General features: G+C 46.9%; 1 protein-coding gene across 1 annotated transcript; it reads right to left on the bottom strand.

Moving 5' to 3' along the window:
* Window positions 1–9,836: 9,836 nt before the first annotated feature.
* Window positions 9,837–14,620, bottom strand: LOC137669756 (voltage-gated potassium channel KCNC1-like). The gene is made up of 3 exons (XM_068412047.1): window positions 14,559–14,620; window positions 12,226–12,756; window positions 9,837–11,609 (listed from the first exon to the last, which is right to left on the bottom strand). Exons 2-3 carry the CDS (start codon window positions 12,715–12,717, stop codon window positions 10,806–10,808), a joined length of 1,296 nt encoding a protein of 431 aa, XP_068268148.1. The 5' UTR covers window positions 12,718–12,756; window positions 14,559–14,620; the 3' UTR covers window positions 9,837–10,805.
* Between the last annotated feature and the right edge of the window lie 579 nt (window positions 14,621–15,199).

The raw sequence follows: 15,199 nt of genomic DNA, 5'->3' as shown, positions 1-15,199 counted from the left end.
CATCACATCATGCCATAAAACCAAACTGGGAATTGTTTAGCATCAAAGGCTGTGTCAGAAACCGTGTGACACCAACCCACCCTGCAGAGGACTGAAGCAGCCTGCAGTGTGTAAGCACAAGCAAAGACCCGTCTTGTGTAGGCAAGTCATTGCTGCCGTGGGAATGAAATGGGAGAGACTCAGCACGTGACCCAGACTTTCTCCTGCACAAACAAGGATCGATATCCTAGAAACACACAAGACAGCACCTTAGGTGAACATGCACACCACACAAAACTCCACAACTACTCCCCCCACAGAACTGCAATCACCCCGCTGTCGCCAGGTGCTCAGCCCTGCTGCTGGCTCCCCGTCATTTAGCACGCCACGGGTTTTCATATGACTCGGCAAAAATCCCAGAGACAGGATAGCTGCACACCAGATCTGCCAAATTCCATGCTTAGGAGAAGGAACTCCCCTTCACCCCCCATTGCTAAGCCCACCTGATGTCCTCGGCAGTCTGATGAGATCCTGTACTGGTTTTGTGGGGATAAAATTTATAGTTTATAAAACTTTTCTGTTCCATGTTGTTTCAGTGTGTGCCCAGCTGTGGGCTGGTGATCGAGGCCATCAGCAGTTAAACCCAGGGCAGCTGCCCCAGGCTGGCCCACAGGTGTGTTCTGTAACGTTAACCTCAGGGTCACTATAAATGGGAAAGCTGCTGGGGAGGGGGGCTCTTTGCTCTGCTCTCCTGTGACTCCTTCTTCTCTCAGTGGTTACTATGCCTGAAGGGACTTGCCACCACTCTATGAGCTAAGTATAATTTTGTGTCTTTTGTATTTGCATCAATACTGTTTTCCTTATTTTATTGAATCTGTTTAAATTTCATCCCATGAGTCTCCTTCTTTTTCCCAGTTCCCTTTCTCAGCTGGGGAGGGGAGGTTGGGTGATAGAACAACCGGTTATTGTTCAGCCCTGGGTGCGGGTGAACAAAGGCAGATACAGAATAATAGAAGTTAACTCAAGGCCTTGACACCCCACAGCTATCACAGGGGCATCTGAGCAATTTGCTCTCCTGGTGCCCTGCTCATGGCAGAGCTGGGCATAAGTATGCAGGTTCCTGATGCTGTCATCAGAACTAGCCCTTGGTTTCATTGGGTGCAGGGTCCTGACATAGTTGTGCATAAATTTAAGTTCACTTCAGTTCCCAGTGCTGCACTCTGCAGCATGGAAATGAAGAGCAAACTACGTAATGAGTGATAATCATCTTGTATATACAGCTTTGGAAAGAGTTCAGCACGGTGAAGAATTGAACGGATTCATTCTCCTGTCCAAAAATAGCTCATGGGGAGCAACCCACTTTTGTATTCCAGTAAGTCCAAGTGAGACTAATAACATTAAAACGTATACATGGTTGTTATTTTTTGTCCAGTAAACTGCAAGACTGTTCTGTTTCTTTTCAATGTCAATCCCAAGCGTGCTTTATTTACTAGACTTGCCTGTATCATTCTTCTCTAGGCTGACTTTCTTCAGACTTTTCAAGTTTACTTTATAGTAAGATAAATCTAATTTTCTGATACTCTTTGGAGGTATAGGATTGGTTTAAGCCCACATTAAGAGAATACATTCTCTTCTGTAATGTAGTGGTTCATTTAATCTCAGTGCCTCTGTTTCCTTACATATAACATGAATACACTAATTTCTTCTGTTTCAAGAACAAAAAGTTACACTATAATTACTGCTGTTTGCCAAGCAGTTGGCAGGTGTGCGAGGGAGGGTATGAGTCCACATTATTACAAATGCAGCACTGTATGTATGAAGTCTGTTACCTTGCTTAGGAAAAAACAGATTTTGCAGGTATCCCACTGTGGTCTATCTGAAGGGCTGCGCACAGAGATCATAGCTGAAGGGTGTGGTGTGGCATCAGCCTAGTTATTATCCCTCTCAGAAAAGTTATGAGAGCCCATCTCTGTGAACCTGATTCTGTTCCCGCTTACAGTGGTGCAGAGTGAGTGCAGTGGTTCAGAATTAACTGTAACCAAGACACAAATCTGACCCGCTGGGTCAAATTCCAGGATGGTTTGTGTATCCAGGCTCAGAAGAGCTTGGCTCTTCACTTTCCGGGTAAATGTGTCTATTGATTTAATGCTCAGGAAAGGAGGAAGAACATTCCACTGGCAGCCTCTGCTATATTGAGGGCTAGCTTCACCTTTCAAAATTATCAAATGAATTCTGTTTTGGACTGTTCTATATAATCCACAGCTTTTGATTTAACTATCTTCTTTGTAGAGTGATTTGGAAAAAAAGTGGGTACTATACAAAAGGGGATGCCTGGGAATGATGAGCTGATGTGATTTTGGTGAGGGGCTCCCCTGTGCTTGTCCTCAGCTAAGAGCAGTTCCTGTGTTTCAGCTCTGCTTCTGAAGTAACCATGCTTCAAGGCATCAATATTTCATGAGGCATAAACGGTTCCCCTTTAGGAAAAGTAAAAGCAGTTTTTCCTGTTTGTGAAATTTCCACGTTGCCAAGAACAAGAAAGCTTTCGAAACTCTCTCTTTGCTGCTTGCAGAGCTTTGCTGCCTTATAGGGTCTGAATCCCCTGGATTGACACTGGGGGCGGGCTGGGAACGCTGGCTTTTCCTCCTTCTGGGTGATTCTGGGAGGCCCGCAAATGATGTCATGGTACATTTTAGGCTACAATAACAGGAAATCATCAAGTGTTTACACTGGCAGGCTGGGCTGTGATGTGATTTTCCTCCTCTTCCTCTCCACCCCCCCACCCACCTCACCCCTGCCATTGACTTCCTTGATATATCTGCTTCCTCCGATTAAAATACTACAAGGTGACAACACTGAAGGAGGAAAAAGGGAAGCGGGGGAGGGAGACAAAGTTGTATTTTAAAGGGATGATTCCCCTCGTACTGCTCACACAGAGCACAATCCCCCGGCCGGCCCCACACACGCTGTGCTGGTGCAGCAGCCCGGACACAAGCCAGGAACCTGGCCTGCTGCAGCACGAGAGGATGTACCTCCATCTGCAGAAATGAAACTGTCCCCTCCCCGTCACAGACGAGATCTCCCTGGCAAAGTTTTGCTTCTGAACTTCCCCGTGGCTGGGAAAACTGTGCCGCACAGGCACATCTGAGAATATATGACATAGGCTGATGGGCCCCAAGGAGGAGGAGGGCACACTTTCAGGGCTTGGGCAGAGGAGGGATGCAAGTGAACTTTACCCAGAGACTGCCACAACTTCAGGCCAACATCAGGTTTCAGTCAGAGGTGAGTGAAGGTGCTGGGTTTGGGATGGGTTTCAGGCACCGCTTGGACCAGGAATACACGGCATGAATGTCAGATATTCTGTCCTTTCTAGCTTGCTAATGTGGAGGGAAGGAGGAGGAAGATGTTGGGAAGTATCCAGAAGACATGGGATTCCAATGAGGAAAACCAGGAGCACTGCTAGACTAATTGGCTTTGGGGCAGCTCTTGTTCCCCTGAAGGACACAGCAGGACTGTCCTTCCAGCTCATTGCTGCTGCACGGGGCTAGCAGAGTGCACACAAGCAGCTCAGAGCGGGGGCATGCCAAGGCGTAGCGAGGGGTAACTCTAGAGCAGATACCAGGATTGCTGGAGCTGAAGGAGGGTGCATGAAGAGACAGGTCATTTACAGCAATGTGGAAGAAAGTCTGAGATGAGAAAGATGGCAAATACTAGAGAAGCTTTCTGTAAACGAAGATGTGTAAAAGCATCACACCTCAAGATAAGCTGGGGACTCCTTTCTACACTCTGTCACAAGACAAGGTATCCAATGAAAGTGAAAAGGCAATTAACTTTAGGGTTTTTTTTTTAGCCTAGTATGTGCTTAACCTGACATAGGATGTCACTGAGACCACAGAATTTCTGCCTGTTCAGGAGAGAATTGGACTTTTTATCTGTAAAAAGGTCCATAGTGTATAACATACAGAAACAAACACTGGAGCAGTCTTTGAGTGGCTTTCTGCTCTAAAAATCCTTCTTTTCTGTGTATGCTTTTTTAGTGTGTGTTGGCCATGAGCTCTGTTCAGCGCATTTAGAAACTGCAGATCTCCAGCTCGTGAAGCTCGAGCAGAAAGGCAGGAGAACTTTGTAGAAAAAAAAAAAAACAGGGGCACTTATACCCTGCATCTATGCTGCAAATGTAAAGTGCAATTTACAGCAGGTAGCACAAGGAACAGGAACCATGAAGATGTGACTTCACCACTTTAGGTTGCTCAAATACTTCCCTGTGGTCAGTGACAAGCTGATACAAACTGCATCAAAGCTGCTGGTGCTACGACCTCGATGTTATTACCTGAGGCAGCTAATCAGGGCTGTGAGGGAAAGACAATCTCAGCAAAGCTCACACATTCATTACCCTCCAGCATGGGTCTGTCCTGGTCCAGAATAAATAGGAAGCTTTTGCCCCAAGCAGGTAGCTGGGATCTTAAGCCCGCTTAGACATGTGCTTTGCTCCCAGTCATGCTTAAAATGAACACAACCTCAAATGCTTTGCTGAACGAGGGTTTGAGGCTTTCCTCTCTTTTTACTAACCCCAAAGACAAATTGTAAGGGTTTACCCACTGGTAAGTTGCATGGACTAATTAGCTCATCTTTAGGAAGCACTTTAAAGATGAAGAGTCCTGTGCCCTCTAATTATTATTATTAAATATACCTCCGAGGCAGCAATGCGAAAGGAGAGAATTGTGCACTCTGGCACAAGCTTTTTTACAGACAAAAAAAGCAATAGCCTAAAACTACAACCTGACCTACGCTATGAAACCATACTGGCTGCCAAGAACCCTGTGAATAGATACGGATATGATTCTTAATACTGTGGTTTGGCAGCCAGGAGGGAGGGTGGCTGCAATTAAGGCCTTTGGTGGGTAATTATGAGAGACAGTCACTCCCCACCAGTTTTCCTCCAGTGTTCCTCTGCAGGCAGGGGTAGGCTGAAAGAAGGATATTCAGAGTGTTAGGAAGGATTTAGCCTTACCACAAGCAGCTGTTTCTCCAGGCACAACCTTTAGGCTGAAAACAGGTTTGTTCAGCATGGAGTAGCATCAGAGTGGTTACAAACTGCCTCACCATGGCAAGTGGACAGCCCTCCCCATACACACACTCTCTCCCATCATTCTGTCCCCAAGGTTTCTCCATCACTTCTTTGCAAACTTTGTGGGATCTGAATGAAAACCTTTTCAGACAAGTACAACAACATCAAATCTAAATATGTCCAGGAGAGCAGTGCTACCATTGTGCAGAAACACAAAGGCAGACCTCTCTGGAAGGGGCACTGCTTGCACTTCAGTGATCAGAAGTTTAATAGCATGACCATCTGAGAGTCAGTGTATTGCTTGAGGGTGCTTGTTCTTGAGTCCTGAGAAACATCCAGATTTGGGAACTTGCATTCCCTTCCTGTGCATGCCAAATGCATTTGCTTTCTGTGAGTCACAGCCTGGGGCTTCACCAGGCTCTGACTTCACCATCTGCAACTGAATTTCCCTTTGCTGCTGAGTCACTCTGCCCCCGGACAGGCTGTGCAGATGCCCTCTGCCGATGCGGGTTGAGTGACTGTGGGAGTGTGCTGCACCAGACCCTAAATTTTCCATACCCCGAGTGCCCAGGAAAGTCACTGCCCTCACTGGCACAACAAGCTCTCACCAGTCGTGGCACTGGCAGTATTCCGTGTAGCCGGGAACACGGCTTGTTTCTCCGAAAGTGTCCTGAGCTGCATCAGCGGCCCCTCTCATCCATTTTGTGGGTACGGAAGTCTGACATCCTACCCCTCCTGTGAACAGTAGCTGTCTCTGAAATAGCCTGTGTAGGGGAAGAGTGAAACAGTGGATGGGGTTTGGCCCATCCTATACTGAAACACTTGACCAAGAGGTTTCTTGCAAGGGGCTTGTTGCTGCTTCATCCCAGCATTGGGCAGGTTGGCACCGTGTTCAAAGTGCAGGGAGCACAGAGTTGTCACAACCCCAAGCAGCACAGCAGCAAGCACATGCTTTGGAGTATTTGGGGATGCTATGGAGGTAATGTGGTTAAAGTAACTGGAAATTCAGCCCATTGAGTGTAGACAATATTAAGAAAACAGACTCTGAAGAGAGGGACAGGAGTATTGAACTTAACTGCTTTCAGGCTGTCACCGGCTGGGAAGCAAGTAGAAGTTAGTATTATGTAAGAGTGATGAATGGCCACTGTGAGCAGTGCTCTACCTCAGTCTGAGTCCTGCTCACATCACAAGCTCTCAGAGTGTGTCGTTGGAAGACATGAGATCAAATTGCATCAGCTAATTTGCTGCCACTCTGTGGCAAAAGGGGTAGGGAGATGGAGCATGAAATTGGCTGCAAATTAATGCAAGAAAAGAGGTGGGACACAGCACAGTTGGCTACCTTGGCCAGGCTCCCGCTTGCAGCAGCAAAGAACCTCACTTTGTGCAGTTACACCTCAAAATCGCGTTTGAGCAAAAAACCTGATAACCAGGATGGCTGATTTTGTCTTGCTGCAGAAGGCTTTATTCTTCCTCTCTCTGCTGCTCCTGATGAGTGGACAATGCCAGTCTGAAAGTGCTTGGCTGGGATGGGGAGCAGCCACAACACACACTTCTTTACAAACCTAGCTTGGAAACCAAGCTCACATGGAAGTGCCAAAGGCTGTGGGGGTCTAGCAGAGACCTCATGACCACGAATTTATTTATCATGCAGGGCATCAGAAACAGCTTGGTCCTTAACCCACTGTGGGACAATTTGTGTTAAATACTTTATTTTTAAGTGAAAGAGGAAAGAGTTTTGGAATAGGATAAGAAAACTAGCATTGGGGGTGAACGTAGCAACCTAGGAAGATAGTGACTTCTAAGCACAAAGTGCATGGCGTGGCTGGTTAAGGAAACCACCCACCTAAAAATCATGCCTGGGAGTCCAGTGGGGCCATAGGAGCAGGTCATAAGCGTGGATAAGCCTCAGTACCTTCCCTTGTTGGGCTGCGCTGGAGTCACCAGGGAACTGTCCCACCAACTGCTCGTATGGTGGACAACGCCAGCAGGCAGCAATGCTTTTCCCTTATTGCTCACTACAGCACAGCTCCTCGCAGTGCTCCTCTTGCTTGGGAAATCTGCAGCTAAGAGGCTCCACAGGGAGAGAAGTGTGGTCTAGAGATGTGAAGGGGCTCGTCTGCTTCGGCAAAGCCGTGTTGCCAGGAACAGGCCCCTTTACCCCATCACTTTTGCACGGTGTGAAGCTGTGTTGGTGTTTCCCAGTGCAACTCCTCATCCTTCCACACTGGGGGGCACTGGGAACGTGAAAGGAGGGAGCTGTCTCTGTTCCACGCTGATGCAGAGGGCAGCACGAGTTAGCAGCACTGGTCAGCATGCGCAAGGGAATTCTCTGCTGGGAAATCCTAAGCTGTCTTGCAGGAATGTGTTCTTATTACTGATATTTTCATGAAAGAAGTCAAAAGCGCTCTTTGTCGTGTGATTTAGTGTTAGGCAGTCCTGCAAGGAGCAGGGAGCTGGACTCGATCCTTATGGGTCCATTCCAACTTAAGATATTCTGTGATTTGATGAAAAGTGTGTGTGGTTTTACTTTCTGATCAATAAAGATGGAAGGATTTTGATGAGCTGAGAATGCCTCCTTACATCTTTCTTATTTTGGACATTACCTCTGAATTAATACATTATTGTGTTTGCATGTTAAACATACAGACATTTTCTCATTTTGCCTTTACTGCAATTAAGTGGTTTTACCAAATCAAAATGAGATGATTTGTTATTCTGAAAGTGATTGTTTCGCCCTGGACCTACCTGGTGACCACTGGACTGTGTGACCCTGGAAACTGTCACTGGACCTGATCCTGACCCTGGTCTGCAGATTCACTTCTTACCACCACAAATGTGCCCCATGATGAGGCTGAATCTGGCTGCAGCTCTGGGAGCGCCCTGTTCGCCTCACCTCTCTTGGTACTGTGTAGCTGGGTCCTGGCTGACAAGGGTCCTGCTCTGGTGGTTGCATTTTTGTGCTTGACACCTGGCTCCCCGACCTTCAGGAGCCGCTGGTCCCCACTGCATCCTGACAGTCTGATCCTTAAGAGAGATCCAGTGTTTGACTTTTTGTACTGATCCGAAAGAAAATCTCATTACCAACTGCTGGGATGGGAATCCTCACAAAGTCCACTTTCTCCATACATGAAAGACTCTCACCTGAATCCCATTTGGAGAGTTAATACTGTAGCGAGGAATGTCTTGCGAGGGCCGATGCTCTCGTGACTGGGAAGTGGAAGGTCTGGGTGGGGGCGATGCACTGAGGTACCATGCCACCAGTTTCTCTTGCTCTCTATTGTGAATCCCGGCCTCCCCAATACCGAAATCTGCTACCGTCTTTCTCAGTGTCTGCTGCCAAAGCTCGTACCCTCTCCCCTTTTTTCAGGAAGAGCCTGCCATGCCCTCGGTAAGGGTTGTGTGTCCATGGCACAGCAGTCAGGCTAATGTGAACCGCCTGTGCGGGGAAAGCCTCTCCTCCGTGGTTTCTGGCTCCAGGACTGTTCTCTAAGTTAAGTATATTTTTTTAAGTAATTGTTTTCCTTATATATATATATAGCACTTTGCCAGAAAATGAGACTCTTTCCCCAAGGATACCATAACATCTACATTACGAAGATCATGAGCAAGGCATTGAAATCCAACTAAAGCTTGGCAACAGTTCATAGATGATGATTTTCCATATACTGCTCTTTAACTGAACAACAGCTATTGACCTAACCAGTTCTGCTTGCCACCAGCCCCAAGCAGGTTTTTTGAGCTTAAAGCACATGTTCTTCCTCTGATAAACCCAGTGCTGAGCTCTCAGCAGGGTTAGATCCTTTGATGCAGAGGAACCACAGTTCCTCTCTCACATTGACATTGCCTTAATGTTGCTGCTGTAACGGCTGTTTTTATGACAAACAGGAGGGGACACTAACTGATGTGATGGGAACGTACATCTGGATCTAAAGGGAGTTGCGTAACAGAGCAGTGTAATACCCTGTTGTGATGGTCACGTCATGCTTTTGTGCAGAGAGGGGACTGCCACGTGCAGTTAGAGAGCACCCTTTTCTGGGGGCAGCAGTGACGGCTGCTCTCCTCAGTTGCAGAAACTCTGCCTCCTGTGACGCATCTGCTGAAAAATGGAGCTGGCTAAACACAGAAATAAGCATTGCAGCATTCTGAACCACCTCCTAACTTCGCAGCCAGTAAGATGTAACAGTTCCACTGGATTTGACTTGGATCCTTAAAATGGGGTCATGGCCTATGATTATATCATGGACCCTTTCCCAGACTGGGGAAAACTCGAGAACAGGCCTGGTAAATCTCTGTTAAACTGTCGCAGTTAATACGAATTTCCAAGAAGACTGTATGTGTCCACAGAAAACGTAGCGCCACTTGGATCTAGTTAAGAAAAATTCCTATGCACCAGCACACGTGGCCTTGCCCTGCTCACCCCCTCCGCTCTGTGCATAGCAAAGGTGGGTGCAGGAGAACACCCAGACCTTCCTTCCACTGCCAGGGTGTCTCCAGCTGCTCATGTGCTCTGGGCCTGAAATGTTTGCAGTACTTTTCTCTTTAGACAAAAACTAATTCATTGTAATTGCATTGGAATACAGAGAAGTTACCTGGTATTTCAATAAAAATAAAGCAGCCTTAAAATGCTGTCCTGAACAGAAAAATCATGGTGACAGACAAAACTTAATCGAAATCACAATTAAAGTACAGCCTTAAAGAGATTTAAATACATAAATGTTATCGTATACAGAAATTTCTTCTTACTAAACAAAACAATCTTAGCACATCATCCTGCTGTATAAACAATGGGATGTGGTTTTTTATTCATACCTCAGCAATAATTCTTATTTCAAAATTAAACATAGGTAACAATTAGGACTATCCAGTTAAAAGACAAATATTCCTGGTTTATATCTATGCCTTAAGAAAGTAAATGACATTAAAATTATATTGAATACTGTAGATTATGTTCTTCCTTTTGACCAGCAAAAACCATATAGGTACTTTGGCTAATGAAATGTGTTGATCCACTGGAAGCGCTCAATGACATTTCAGTCTCGCTGAGGTCAAGGAAAGGTTGCCATTGACTTGCAGCAGAGCCAAAAAGGATTTGCTGTCAGAGGGGTCCCTTGCTGCTACCCAAATGCCACAGCAATTCCCGTGAGCCCGCAAAGCAGGTTATCAAACAGTGCTACTCTCAGGACCAGAGACACTCAGCTCGGCCTGCTCCCTTTACGTCAGCGTGGGAGTGCGGGCGATTCGGGTGTACTGGCTTGTTCAGGTGCAAGGAGGAAACAACACTGTTAGAAAAGAAAACAAACCCATCCCTCCTCCTGGCTGTCAGAGCAAGACCGTGCACAGCTCTTCCTTCCCAGCACGCGAAATGAGACTGTGGTCTGTCAGGCGACGGAGGGCAGAGCTCGCTCATGGGTTGTGCGCCAGCTGAGGGAACGTGCTGTGGCCCCAGGTCATGGCACTGGGCTGTGGTGCACGTTCAGGCTGTGATGCAGCACCACAGCCTGCCTCCAAACAGCTAGATGAGAAACTGTGGCATGTTAGAGCGCATGGGATGAAGTACAATATGGGAAAGACCCACGCAATTCAACAGGTCTGATCAGTTGTGTATCAGGTACCGCAACCTGAGGCCTCACCAGTGGTCTGAAATATGCTAAGGCAGCAAGTAAATGCAGTAAGAGCTGTTTGCACTCCCTTCCCACCAAAGGGAGTAAACCGTGCTGAAGGCTTATGGCTAAAGGCAAAGGGGAGCAGAGGTTCTGAAGTGTTAATATTTCTTGCTCCTTTTCAGCTTCTGTTTGAAGATAGCAATGTCGTAATAGCTTTTAAATTTCACCAGGAAAATGGGTATTGGGATGATAATAGTTAACATGCCGAATACCGCAGCTAAGGCTGCCGTCACTTGGCCGGCTGTGGTGAAAGGGATAACATCTCCGTAGCCCACTGTAGTGAGTGTGATCAAAGCCCACCAGAAGCAAACAAGAATGTCGGTGAAGTGCAGCTCCCCTGTGTAGGAGGGATGGCTACCCAGCAACTCCCCATAGAAAAAGAGAGAGCCAAAGAAGAGGGTCTCAAAGGCCAAAATCATCATCAGGATGCAAATCTCTCTAAGGACAGACTTGAGGGTGTAGCACAGAACCCTGAGGATCAGTGGTGTTTCTATCAACTTGGATATCTTCAGGAGTTTGAGGAGATAGACAATGCGAACAAAGCCCAACCAAAGCCCCAGGCTTGGCATTCTCTGAATCTGCCCAGCAACAAAGAGTTCAATATAAACTGGGAAGAGGGAGAGGAAGTCAACCACGTTCAGGGGATTTTGGAAGAACAACTTCTTGTCTGGGCAGAAACAAAGTCGCACAGAGAACTCAAAAGTAAACCAGAGGACACAGACAAGCTCCAGATGAAGCAAGTAGGCAGCCTGGTGGTAATAGGCTTCATGGTCGTCGTGGGAGACCTCAGAAGAGCCGACAGAGGTGAAGTTAGCAGTAAAGAACTCAAACTGTGCCTTGGTCTCCTCACAGAATATGATGACAATTCCAACGATGAACAGCAGAGAAACAAAAGCCAAGCACTGCAGAGGGAGGAAAGGGCACACGTGCAGTTAGTCCAACACACAAGTATCGCATAACCTCGCTGCCCCACCGCAACCCCAGGATCCCCTCCACAGGCACAGTACAATCCCAGACTAATCTTTCTCAAGTCACCATTGGTTTGCTCACATGGAGTGCATTTTCTCCTTCCAGATTTGAAAAATAATAGAAAAGATTGGAGTCAAAGAAAAAACCATCTGAACTCCTACATCGGAGTTCGTAAGGAAGGGGAAATGTCTGACAGCCGGAGTACTGCGGACAGACTCACACCGACGGCCTCTTCAGCACTAAATGTTGGCTCCAGAAATACCAGCAGCACAGAAAAATATCCTCTGCAGTCTCTGACTTACGTTTGTTGTTCTGCATGCCTGACATTTTAAAGAGGCACGGGGCACACATTTTGTAGAGAGAACAGGGACAAGAGGAGGAGAGAAGAAGGAGGTGTCTGTTAATGGGAAGAGAGAATTTTATTTTCTTTTTTAATCTGGGACTCGAAGCATACTTATCAAATCTATGAACCCATTAGCATTTTTCATGGACCCGTTCCGGGGAAGCCCAAAGGACACAGGCTGTGTCCATCTCCACATATAGTATTACCTTAGCACTGAACGAGGAAAAGGGTTTTTCAAATATAGACCAAATCTTTGGCTGCCATCTGGTTCGCCAGCTGACATCCCTTCTTTCTGTCTGGACTATGAGGCACTGGTCATCAGTCTGTTCGTTCTCATCCCAAACGTGAAACTCCTCTGGCTGCACCTCTTTGTTATTCAGTTTCAGCCAGCAGCAGGGTGCTAGCTGTGTCTCATTTATTTCCCAGAAAGCCAGCTCTTCTTCTAAGACTGACCTACAGGTATCAATGGGGCAGTGGAAACATTTGGTCCTATAATAGTTCAACACGTAGCTGAAGATCTCAGCACTCCGATCAAAAAAGAACTCTTTGGTGGTGGGATCATAGTCGTAGGTGCTTGGGGCATGGGGCTCTGTTAGGCTGCACAGCTTGGTCCCTGGGAAGGTCCGGAGGGTGCTGCTGTATGTCTCATATCTGACTCCCCCAATATTCAGGATGATTTTTTCCTTGGAGCCTTCCATCTGTGAGGGAGGTGCAAGTCCTCATAGGCTCTTGTTTCTCTTCAGTCAGAAAGAGAAGAACACAAATTAAAAGAAGTAAAGAAACTTTTAGAGCAGGAAAGTTTTCCAGGGTACCTCATTCCAGTGCTTTTAAAGCACATTTTGTATCTGAAACCTGCATCTCCTGTAGGGAGGAAGGCACTTCTGCCATTCCCCATCATGTCTGGTGCCTGTTCCTAGACTCTGCTCCATGGCCGTATTGTCTGAGCACTTTTCAGGAGATGCATCAAACAAAATGACAAACATCTGGTTTGCATTGCTCTCTGAGCTTCTCCCCATGGGGACAGAGCACACAGCCCAGAGTCTGTTTCACCACAGTTGTTCATATACTGTAGCTAATCATTGCAATAAGCTCTTTTGAGGTAGAGTTCTCATTCCCAAGACATTCCTTCCACTATCTCTGCCCTCGTCTAGTTCTTCCATCTCTGCCCCCAATTTCTTTCTCCACAAGCAGTTTCTTGCAGAGACCTCCACATGCCAAAGAGGTAAAACAGTCATCAACAGCTTATTCTCAAACAAGCCTTTAAACATAATCTCCTGTGTTGAGCCTGGCATAACAAGTTTCACAAGAGACCCTGCTGCCTGGTGGGAACACTTAGGTTGTCTGAGTTACTCTTTTGCCTTGAGACTTCCCTGTACAGAGTCCTGCTGAGCCAAATCACCTTTCCCTCTGCAGGAAGCTGCCCCTTACCTGGAATCTATATACAGAATTCCTGAACTAGATAGAAATGCAGAACAGCATACTGCCTCCTCCTTCAGGGCTGGCTGACGTCTCAGAATAGCACCAGAACCTGCAGCCAAGGCCTCTGGCACTGGAAAGCATGTTCAGTTGCTTATTTCCTGTAATACATCCCCTGTTTTGCTCTTCAAAATCCAGCATACCTGGGAGAAACTCGAGCCCTGCTTTATGAACATTATTCTAAGAGGGGAGGGAAGCCAAGGATCTCTGTAGCCTCAGAAGCACGTAGCAGAGGTGCAGAATAGGGGCAGGATGTTCTTGAGAGTGACCAGGGCTGTCTTTCACCCACACGTATCCACTTCTGACTGTCCGTACCCCTCCATTTCCCCTCCTCCATTCCTACGCATTTCCATCCAGCCTTCTCTTATGCCCTACGGTTCTCGTTCTGGCCCTTCTTTTCTCATTACAGAGCAAGCCTGTCTACCTTTCCTGCTCAGACTCTCTTACCCAAAGGTGGCTGCTCAGTGTGCTGAGACCATGCACACAGAAATTCCAGTCGTCCCTCCTCCCTATTTTGCAGAAAGTGCTGAGCATGGGAGTCACAGGTCACTTCTGCAACAAACCTTTCCGTCCAGGATCAGCAGGGAAACAAGCCCTGTACCAGGGGAGACTCCCAGAAGTAAAGAACTACATACAGCACCTCATTCAGCTTTACCAGAAACATCTGGAAGCTGCAGCTTGGTCACACGCTCACGGCACAAGAGAATTACTGCCCGTCTGCTGTCCTTGACAATCCCAACACATGTGAGGCTTGACGCAGTGTCACCCTAAAACTTCCCCTAACTTGAACGAGAGCAGGATTGAGCATACGGACTAAAAGCGTGCAGGCATTGCTCAGGACTTGCTGCACAGGAATCCCCACAGCGTGATTCTAAGCAGGTCAGATTAACTCAGCACTCACCAGATCTGGAGTTACATTACTGGCCTCTGTTGCCTCGCTCTGTGATTTTTGAGATCCCAGCTAAACTCGCCTTTGTCTGCTCAGAATGCCCGATACCTCCTGCTCAAGCATAACAATCCCCACGTGAGAAATGAGCCAAGAAGTGCCATTTCATGTTCTTACCTTGGTGCTACTGCAGCAGCTCTGCAAGCAGAAGAAAGGAGAAGAGACTGGGAAGAACAGAGACAAACTCAGTGAAAACAGGATGTTCGATGGCGAGTCTCCAAAGCTCAAGGCTCACAGACGCCAGAAAACAAACCCAGCCAATAGCACTGAAAAGATGCGGAGGCCCCTCTCCCTTGTCCTCTGCCCTATCAGCAGTCGCTCTCCCTACTCCAGGGAGTAACTCAAACAATAAGGCAACAACTGCCAGGCCAAACTGCTCTGCCACCCACTGCTCTGCTAACAATCTCAAAGGGCCATGGCGTTTGGGAAATACCTGGAGCTCAAATGTCTTAGGACCAAGTAAAGATTAAACTGTCAAGCCACAGAAAGGCAGACAGAGCATGGTTCTTTCTTGGCCGTGCCTTATTCAAGTTTGAGTTAAAAAAATATAGAAAACAACAGGAGCAAACAAACAAACCACCTGACCTCCCATCTTCTCGTCACACTCTTTTTTTTTTTGTTTAAAGGGCTTTTTCTTAATTTCTGGATGACCCAAACCTTAATCTTTTGCACCCACTGATTTTAAATACATTTTTTGTCATTGATTACTCCAGGAAGAAGGTTGGCACATAGTTGTTAATCCCAGTCAAGAAAGGCAT

Source organism: Nyctibius grandis, chromosome 13, assembly GCF_013368605.1.
Source record: "Nyctibius grandis isolate bNycGra1 chromosome 13, bNycGra1.pri, whole genome shotgun sequence".
In the NCBI taxonomy this organism is placed as follows: Eukaryota; Metazoa; Chordata; class Aves; order Nyctibiiformes; family Nyctibiidae; genus Nyctibius; species Nyctibius grandis.
This window is presented reverse-complemented; position numbering and strand designations above follow the sequence as displayed.